Below are 10,512 nucleotides of genomic sequence, written 5' to 3' on the forward strand. Positions count from 1 at the left end.
GAGTGAGGGCGTTAGTCACAGACTCTCAGGACTTGGGTAGAGGATTTGGCCGGTGCCAAAATCCGGGGTGGATTTTAGGGCTGGGTAATGCTAAGAAGGCATTAGGATGATAAGAGAGACGTTCACACGAAATATGAAGAAATTGGTTTTAATAAGGTCTGATACAAATGGTTATGATATATTATCGTTTTAAACTACGCATTTTAACGTGATTTTCTTTAATATTAAGCCAAGAAGTAGACGTAGTACTAAAATATTACATAGGCGAAGAAGGCTTGTGCGGAAATAAACAAGAAACTGGAATGGCTGAATATTACAGTTAATCCCAAGAAGACCGACTTTATTATTTTCTCCTTTCTCCAAAAGGCTATAAGGTGGCAGGCTACGAGAATAGACCAACAGGCAGCATAGTATATCTGGATGTCACCACTGCATTAAGAAGATCAAGCAGGTCAGGACCAAGTCCTACAGGTACAAGTCTCAAATTAATGATCTACAAAAGTGTGCTGAGGCCCAGCCCTGCTCTACGGAGCACCTGCTGACCAATAAAGAACGGCCAAGAGGCTCCAGCAAGTAAGACGCACTTAAAAAGTGCAAAGGCGTACCGCACACATACGACACTTGTACAACCGACTATGGCAGAATTTATATTGAGGAGACATACATTTTTTCACATCCTTTAGTACTGAACGAACCCATTATTTAGGACACTGGTAATCACAGGACGGTCGGTCAAAAAAATAGCAGACACACACTAACAGACTCAAACTCGACTGAAGACTGCTAACTTACTGATTATAGACTTTACGAAATCTTATGATCAGACCCCATCATCAGACAGCAGACTAATCCCATATTCCAATTTTCAGACGAATCCCTTTTCTCACTCCCCTCTTAAAATGCAGTAGAAGAGTAGTCACTAACCCACTATCAATATCAAACCCACTAGATCCATGGGGCTTAGAAGAAGAAAAATGCTACGACAGCCACCTCCACGGAAGATATCGTCATCTACTTTAACCCCTGACATGGACTAGGACAGGCCGAAAACTTGCCATATTAAGTTCCGGGACCCATTGATAGACTGGAAACATGGTTAGGTTGACCTAAGCCTCTATTCCAGACATTGCAATCCAGAGCCCCACCAGTGCGGTGGCAACCTGCAGCATTATAGCCATTTGAGCAGTAGTAATCTGTATATGTTGCAAATACTCGTAGATTTAGGATTAGGACATAGATTTTGTATGAGTTAATACATTTTTAAATGTATTAACTCATACAAGTGGTGGTAGTCACATAGTTTGACTTAAGTTATAAAACTCAAACACTCAACCACTACATTCCTATTTTAAAATGAAATGAACTTTCAGGTAAAACAAAAACCCAATGCACAGACTTATGTTAAACACAAAACTATATTCCATGTAGAGGCTTTGAAAAAACATATATATTACGCCATTAATTAAATATACTAAATGATCACTTTATGTGTGCCGTAAAGTAGAAATAAGCTGTAATCTTAAATTTGCAATCATAATTCAAACCCAATGTTCTCAGACATTGGCACTCACCCACGACATAGTGTAATATAATCCACTCTCCAAAATTAATTATAATGTTAATCGAAATGCTTTCCCTCTCCCCTCTCGACCTCCAGTTTTCTCACTTCTCGTCCTGTTGCACCTTATCTTCCTCTGTCTTCCTTCTTTAGTTTTTCTTCATGTTTCTCTTGCCACACAGTCTTCTAAATTTATTTAACTTGAGAATACCACCTGAGCTAATTTCACATCCAGGCCATGGTAATCGGTTCGGACCATGGTAATCTTAATGTCTTTGTTCACATCTGTTTAATTCATCTCCTTTGTCTGGAATTGGCTTTTGGAATATAGAAGAAACATTAAAATATATAAGTAAGACATATTTGCACTATTATTCTTGTGCACTAGGAAACCCCTCTTCTCTAAGAATTCTTTTTTTGAGACATATATGATACTTTTTAACTTTTTTTCTTTACCCTTTATTGCAACTGTTATCTATAACTGATATCTATTTTTGCGATTTTCTTATCATTAAGAATTATTGATGTATACGCTTAATCGTCTTTGAGTTTTCATGTAACTACTTATGAAAGTTGTATATTGTAGGTAGAAGTATATTATGAGTCCAATTAGACCGAATAAGAAGTTATCTCACATTTACTTACTGTGTTGTACGTATACAGTATAAATTTGATCTAATTAATAAAACGAAAGTTGTTGACGATATTGATTAATGTCAATAGAAAGTTGGCAAAGTGAAATGAAACCAGGAAGGGACTGCAGCCATTTCAATATGTTGAATGATTTTTTTTTTTTTTTTTTTTTTGCGAATGTCGCTTTTAAATAGAGTTGAAGGCCTCCTTTTTGTCTGATTGATTCAGTGGACTAAACCTCAGAATTTAAAATTAGTTTCTCAGCAAATATTCTATTTCAAGAAATGCACTAAGAGACCTTTGTCTGACTACAGCATCATTGGATGTGAAGGATTTAACAACTGTTAAAATAGCCAACGCAGAGGGTGAAAGAAACGGAGAATATTAGCAGACCCCTAGGAGACTAAGACGGACGTGTGTCCCTCCATTTTCATAATTCGCTCGTTCCTATGCTAGAAAATAACCGCCCCCCCCCCATGATTTACGGCCCCCCACACTTAATGCGCAGCTCCACGACCCTCACTAATTACAAAACCATTATAAATCTCCGATGAGAACGGCAATAAAATGCATCAAGATTACCGCCCTGACGGAACCCGGCAGCCGTATGGATTATTTCTTATCGACTGACTAATGTGCCAACTCAGTCCAAATTGATATCAATGATGATATTCACCATTTAGTAATATCAGAAGAAATCAATATAATATTGTATAATAAAGATAAATATCATTTGAATACTTAATTAATTAATCCTAATTGAAATGGTATTCATTAATTCAAAAAAAGATAGCCTTAAATACCTTATATACCATTATATAATTTTTAGATAATTCGGTCGTCTTCAGAACAAGGAAAAAGCTTATCATTATCATCAATATAACAGACAGTGATAGATGAAGACCTGAAACTCAGGTCGAAACGTCGGCATAAAATAAATAAATATGATTTTGTTTATTTATGTTGTTCTTTGCTGACCACACCCCCCTCCAATCGATAATAGCTAAAGTTTCTAGACGAAACGTAGATATGAGGATTGTAGATATGTAAAGACTTATATGTATTGGGCCCAATCTTTCTTCGGATTTTGACCATATTGGAACAAGAGAGATTTGTTATATTTACGTAAACAGTACTAAGCCGTCCGGTTGCCTTAATATTTATTTATATATTTGTTCAAACATTATAAGTGATGAAGAAGTAAAAAAATAACAATCTGTTAGATAAATAAAAACTAATACTAGAAAAGTTTAACAAAAAGAATTTACATTTAATCTGAGCAAGAGCGAAGTGGCACAGGACTAGATACCCATCAGATAAAACACATTATACTAAATCTACAAACAAACTTAAAACAGAACTTAAAAAATTCAAAACCTTTCCTGACCCATCGAAATTATCCATAATTAAAATGATTCCCAAACCTCTAAATCCGCCAAAACACCCATCTTCTTACCGTCCTATCTCTCTGTTACCTATCATGGGAAAAATCCTTGAGAAACTTATCTTAAAACACCTGTACCCCCTCCTAGATTCCAACCGCATAATCCCAGATCACTAGTTCGGATTCCGAACATCCCACTCCACTATCCAGCAATGCCATCGTGTGGTCGATGTAGTCTCGTCTTCATTGGAGCGCGGAATGTACTGCTCGGGAGTCTTTCTTGATGTAGAACAGGCTTTTGATCGAGTCTGGCACCCAGGACTGCTATACAAGATCCGTAAATTCCTACCCCCTACATATTTTCTCATTATCCGTTCTTATCTCTCCGACAGATTATTTCAAGTAAATTACAACGGCGCTTATTCATACCTCAGGGTAGTATCCTTGGTCCTATCCTTTATACAGTTTTTACAGCTGACATCCCAACCCATCCTAATACTAATCTCACCACTTATGCCGATGACACATGCCTATTGTCAGTGAATAATGATCCTTCCATTGAATCCCAATCCCTCCAATCCCACATCACCACCCTCAAAGAATGGTGCCAAAACTGGAGGATTAAAATAAATTCCAATAAATCCTACCAAATCACATTTACCCTTCGTCTTGCCCTACAGTATCTTTTAATAATACCCCCACTCATTCCTGTTGAACAGATCCGTTACTTAGGACTGAATCTGGACAAACGACTGACATGGAATCCTCATACAAGACTGAAAAGACAGAAAACTGCTCGTCGATTCCGACTATTACAACATTTCCTAGACAAACGGTCCAAACTTCCAATCCATTACAAAAGACTGATCTACATGACTATTATAAGGCCTATTTGGACATACGGAGTTGAGCTATGGGGCTCCTCTAAACCATCTAATTCCTCTCGAATCCAATCCTTACAGTCCAAAATCCTTCGTAAAATCCTTAATGCTCCTTACTTTGTCACATCAAATCATCCATCAGGACCTCAATGTCTATTTGGCCAGAACCAGATACCAATCCTTCCATAATAAACTTCCCAACCACCCAAACCAACTCGTTTCTAGCCTGGCTTCTCCTTCACTACCCAATAATCCCCCTAAACGTCTGAAAAGAAGATGGCCTCGTGATCTTCTCCTTTAGAAATGTTTTGGGAGTTCTATCAATAGGTAGATTCTCCACATGTTTTTATCATGTCACAATATCACTTACAGCAAATTTACTTGAAGTGTATATATGTATACAGTTGTAAATATCAATAAATAAATTATTAAAAAAACAAAAAAAAACATTTAATCTTTTCAATGTCTTGAGACTGGTATTTATTGTTTAAATAAATCAATTGGTATTCTTTATTATTTCATTAACAGTTCAACGTTTCGGCCAATTGGTTGATCCTCAAGGAGTATCATAAATATATATTTAGACTTCACATTCAATGATTTATAAACATTTTGCAGGCTATTCTGGCCAGGTTATTAATAGTCTAGTTTTTCTATTTGTTGATAAGATGGTTGATAGTGTTAAGTTGATCTAAAATTAAAAGTTTTTAAAATGAATGAAATTGTGACAAAATAGGATAATTTGACTGTTATTAATGACCTTGGCAGAATAGCCTGGAAGAAGATTTTCAATAATTGGACGTGAGGTGTAAATTTATACTTGAGATTGTCCTTGAGGATGGCCGAAACGTTGGACTGTTAATGAAATAATAAAGAGTGTTGAAGGATACCAATCCATGTATTTTAACACACTATTCTTATTTTTATTTTGTTTTTGGGAATTCGTATTTTAATGTTTCTCGAGGTGCCAATAGTGAATATCAATTTTGCTCCTGCATTGAATACAAAATTATAACAAAATATTACAATTATTACTGGAATCGGGAAATATCGGCCATTCTCGGTTGTCTCTGGTTTTTCATTCTCTTCTAGACGTTTGTGAATTTCTCTATTTTTTCCGTTATTAAAATATCAATTATTTTACTGTTTCTGTTTAAATATTTTAGGTCCTGTTAGCAATGCAAAATTGTTAATTACTTCAAATAAACAGTTTTAAATGTAGTTTAGAGAAAGATCGACATTTATGTCCTACTAAACTACTTAAATGAGCATAAAATCTCACACAAAAGTTCATATAGTTTTGTTTAATCAAAATTGTTATAGCCGTTTATGTGAGAATCGAAAACATGCACAAAATCGATTATATAAAGTGACACTTCCTGTCACTGATTTTGTCGAAAAACTTAGGGGTATACAAGCCTCAAAAATGTAATTTAATTTTCGTACTACTTTTTGACAGACACGCTGATCACTTTATGAGATTTAGTTGTTTGGACCCATTGAATTTGAATTCAAAATTATGAACAATTGCAATACTTCTCCTTACTGTATATTCCATATTGATGTGCCCATTCAACAGTGCAAAATCTGAAAATAACCATTTTTTTAGGTGTAACAGTGCAACATCTCAAACAATTATTGATTTTTTGAACTGAAACAGGAATTTATAGATAAGTAAAAGGAAAAAAAGAAATAATGTTCTGTAATCAAATTGATCAGATTGATTAAGTTATTCAATAATAATTCATCCAATTTATTGTACTGTATACACCAATAGTTTGTAGTGTGTAAATATTTGTGTGAGAATATCCAGTATAAAATGTTTTGAAGAAAATTGTTTTTAATTTAACTTCCGAACTGGTTAGCGCAATTAGATAAACTAAGTGTAATTTAAGCACTTGTATATTGCCAGCCAAAGAATTGAAAACGTGAAATTAAAACACACGGATCCTGCCGAACGCTGGTAAAAATTTAGTCAACGTTAGTGTATCGACATTCACCCGTTAGGTTTTGCTCCCCCCCTCCTAACCTATCGCCGCTAACTCACCCCCCCCCCTGCTGTATTAACACCCTCATCACATCGTCTAAATATTTAACTCCTAACTCGAGGGGCATAAGCTCCCGTTGACGGACCTTGGCATCAGGTGGAACAGGGAAAGTAGTCTCTAAGTGTGCCTACTACTTAGCTTAAATTTGGGCTTGTGCATTTTTAAAGCCCTACGTACCTGGCATCGGTAATTATAAGCTCACTACTTAACACATTACCTCCCCTGTAATAGCTACCACCCTCTTACCTTCGGATTTAAAATATTTCCAAAAGTGGTGAGTCTTGATAAAACTGAACTGGCTTTAACAGGGAATTTGTGGTGTATTTTAAAGGATCCAGGGACTAAAATACTCCCTTAAAAGAAAACAAAAGTAGTTATGTGCTACTTCTACTTACTATAGTAAGTATAATGTAATACCGTTGATATAAAAAGAATATTTTCCTGATTAAGGTTTAACATTGTAGAGGACAGCCAAAACACTTTGCAAAAGTATCCAAGTAAGTAATAGATAGAGGAATAAGAAAATGCAAATACAAGAGAGCGTATAAAAAGAGGAAATCTTCAAAACCAGGCAACCAAGACAACACAAAAGGAAGAAAAATGGGTGCTTCCAAAAAATAATGCTACAATCTAAGGAAGTATTTTAATAACAATTATTTCAAAACAAATGTCTCCAAATTATTAATAACTATATTATACTAGTATGTTTAAAATCCACTCTGAATTTAACATAGGCACTGTACAGGATTACAAATATAAACTGATATATAATATCTTCCAATCTTGCCCCAACTCATTAAACCCTTGTCGGATTTACATAATCCGACATTTTCGGCCTTTCATTTTTTATTTGTGTAAAGACAGGGTTAAGGTCTCATTTTCTGATGATCCCGCCAACACCTCTAGATTGCCTATCGTACTGGCCAGCCTCTGACGGGGAAAGTCGTTCTTCCGGACACCTGTAGCGAAATCACATGGTATCCACCATTTCGCATAATACTAGGAGACGAGAGAAGCTCCAATAAGACGTGACCGCGGCGGTGAAGACATCACATAGATAAGCCAATATCTGAGATTCTAAGTTCTATTATTATTTTATTTTACTAACGATAATTAATTTAACTAACATACTAACCCATTTGCTCTTAGGGGTTTTACTCGGTCTCTCAAAATATATGTGCTCATTAATTAGAAGAAAGTCTCACATTTCAATCCCACTTTTCCACTCGAATTTAGAATAAAATTCAACATATATTCGGGATACCTGAGCATCTTCATAACTTTAAAATCTCATTTCGTAAAAAAAAAGTCACATTATATAAATCGTAGGTTTTAATTGACTTTCTTTGAAAAAATGCAGGGGCAGAACATTGATGTTCTGAAGTAGATTATCTTACAGTTATAAAAAAGAAATTGAGCCTCTAAGTAGTAAAACGTGGTGATTTAACATTTTATTTGAATTTTTTCGTATTACTAGATTTGATTAGACTAATTTTAGATACTGCTGAAAGAATCTTTTAAAAATTCGTTTTATAAAAATCATAATGTAGGCATTAAGTTAGAGACAGCTAGTTAAAGATGAAATACAGTAGGTAACTTAAAAATATTTTCAACACTTCAAAATATCAGTTTCATGCTTTACGAACGAATGCCACAATAGTGAAAACTCCCATAGCATGTAATTCGATCAATAACCATGCATGTCATAAACATATATTAAAACTTTTTTTTTTGTTATTGTAGAATGAAAGTTCTAAAAATAATATTGGACTGTGGTTTTGAGAAACTTGGCCTCAAGAGCATCACCATTTTTAAGTTTCAACAAATTACATCACTTAGGAAAAAAAATCTTGTAACTATTTTTCGAAAATCCATATATTCTAATTGGACCTTAATCATTTCTCAATCGAAATTATACATTCAAAAATTCACGCAAATATTTTTATTTTATGCAAATAAGAAAACAAAAAACAATCAACATTAATATGCTGTTCCATATGTTTTGATCATTTGTCGTTATTTGCTCAGAGTAAAGAATGCCAGGGTCCCTTCATTAAGTTACCTGTTCAACCACTGTCTCTAGCCAAATTTGTCTAAAGCCAACAACGATGAAGACTGCCCTATTGCTTATATTTACTATGCATCAAATGTTTCACTTTTCAAGTAAGTTTAAACATTTCCCTAGCAATATATTTGATGAGTCCTATGATAGTAGTCTCTTATTATTTATTATTTAACTACCAGTCATGAATACCGAAAGGAACTTTCGAAAGTTCATTCATCGAAAGTTCATTCAGTATTGTCTAATTATTCCCATTCCCCTGATAATTTTAGCCAGTATTAGGAAGGTGCATTTAAAACTGAAAATTATTTTTAAAGAGTATCAGATCTTTGGATTAATAAATTTTATTCAAAACGAAATTATAAATATGAATGAAATTTATTTAGTTGAATAACTCTATTCAATATTTATAGTTAATCAATGGTTAGTTTAAACTTAAATTCAAAAACTGCCGTAAGGCATATAAATTTTTTTTTTAATCATAAAGTTCTTCAAAAATTTTAACCCTAACAAAAAAAAAAAATATGGGCAATTTTAAAACTCTAAAGCAGCAAATAATTCTCTTATTGAAAAGCAGAAAATGCAAACTTTTTTTTCATGTATTATTTTTTTTTTAATTAATCTGAAAAGTGTTAACTTTTATCCGAGAGGTAATTAAAAATTTTACCATATGATTTATAAAAGCTGACTATTTATTATTCAATATTTCTGAGCTCCGATTTTTTAAATATTGATCATTGTTAAGAAATAAGTAATATTAAAAACATTTATCTTATATACAAAAATACGTAAATATATATTTTGTTCATAAGGCTCCAGAAAAAGCAGTTTACACAAAATTGCAATATAGCCATTGCAACTTCAGAAAATAATCGAAATTATTTTTTATTCTGTATTTTATTTAATTTAATGAAATCAAATGTTTTAAGGACATATTTCATATTTTATAGTATTAATAATTTATCAATCTGATGCATTATTTATTCCTCTTAGGGTTTTTTAAGTGTGAAACGTTAATAAGATATCGTTATTATAAAAAAAAATCTAAAATATATATTTGTGGCATTTTTAAAATGACTCAAAGTTTGTTATTCAACTCATTAAGGCCATTAACGGGTTACTTGCCACTATTGATTAATAACAATGATAAAAAATTGATTTGAAGAAACGCCTCTATACCTCTACGTAACCTCCCCATAATTTAATCACTTGTTGAATGGTATCATAGATATTGTACCGTCAGGGATGTGACAGCCGAGTGCATTGGGCTGTGATTCGATTCTTATCTTGGCAAGTATGCGGCGGCAACTTTAAATTACCCACCAGGGGCTACCAATACCAGTAATATCCCATCTAAAAGTTCATCTATTGGTAATCATAGTGGCAAAACATTATTATTATTTTTTATAACACTCATTCGGTCATTCGGGGGAGATTATCAACTGCGTAGATACTCCTATTCTAACTCATTCTAACCATAGTGGTAGGTCAAGTTTTAATTTCGTGGAACCACTACAGAAAAAAAAGTCGACCCCTCAGACCGGATTCTAGCCGGCGCTGCTGAAGTTGGAAGGTTGGTGAGACCTACGCCTTGACTCTCACAGCTGCAAGCAGCCCTAGTGGCATACAACAAAAAATCTAGTTTTGAGTACAACTAAACAATAGTAGACATCTGGAAATAAGGTAAGTATGCATTTTTAGTATTTTTCCGCCCTTCCAACATGGCAACGACTTCACTAGTGGAAACGTTCAACATTTCTCCTTGTTATGATATGCTCACTTGATGGGATGGGATATTGGTCACTGGTTATCAATTGAAAATTTTAAATTTATGGTTTTTTGAGTTGTATATTTTCAAATATGTATTGTCAATTACTAAATCATAAATAATTGTGATTTTTAAATTCGAAGCTGAAACTATCCTAATAATTAATTTTAAGTATTTA

The 10,512-nt window shown here is 33.8% G+C and overlaps 1 protein-coding gene across 2 annotated transcripts in view; it reads left to right on the forward strand.

Annotated features, from left to right (window-relative positions):
* Positions 1 to 8,477: 8,477 nt before the first annotated feature.
* The window catches only part of LOC106681740 (uncharacterized), a 25,628-nt gene continuing 23,593 nt past the window's right edge, over positions 8,478 to 10,512 (forward strand). The window contains exon 1 of one of the 2 annotated variants that reach the window (XM_014422206.3): positions 8,478 to 8,667. In XM_014422206.3, the coding sequence (XP_014277692.1) occupies positions 8,613 to 8,667 (55 nt within the window). In that variant the 5' untranslated portion in view covers positions 8,478 to 8,612. The remainder of the gene's footprint in view (positions 8,668 to 10,512) is intronic. The other variant, XM_014422208.2, reaches the window with a different exon arrangement.

This window comes from Halyomorpha halys, unplaced genomic scaffold, assembly GCF_000696795.3.
Source record: "Halyomorpha halys isolate HHAL.00 unplaced genomic scaffold, Hhal_1.1 Scaffold362.1, whole genome shotgun sequence".
In the NCBI taxonomy this organism is placed as follows: domain Eukaryota; kingdom Metazoa; phylum Arthropoda; class Insecta; order Hemiptera; family Pentatomidae; genus Halyomorpha; species Halyomorpha halys.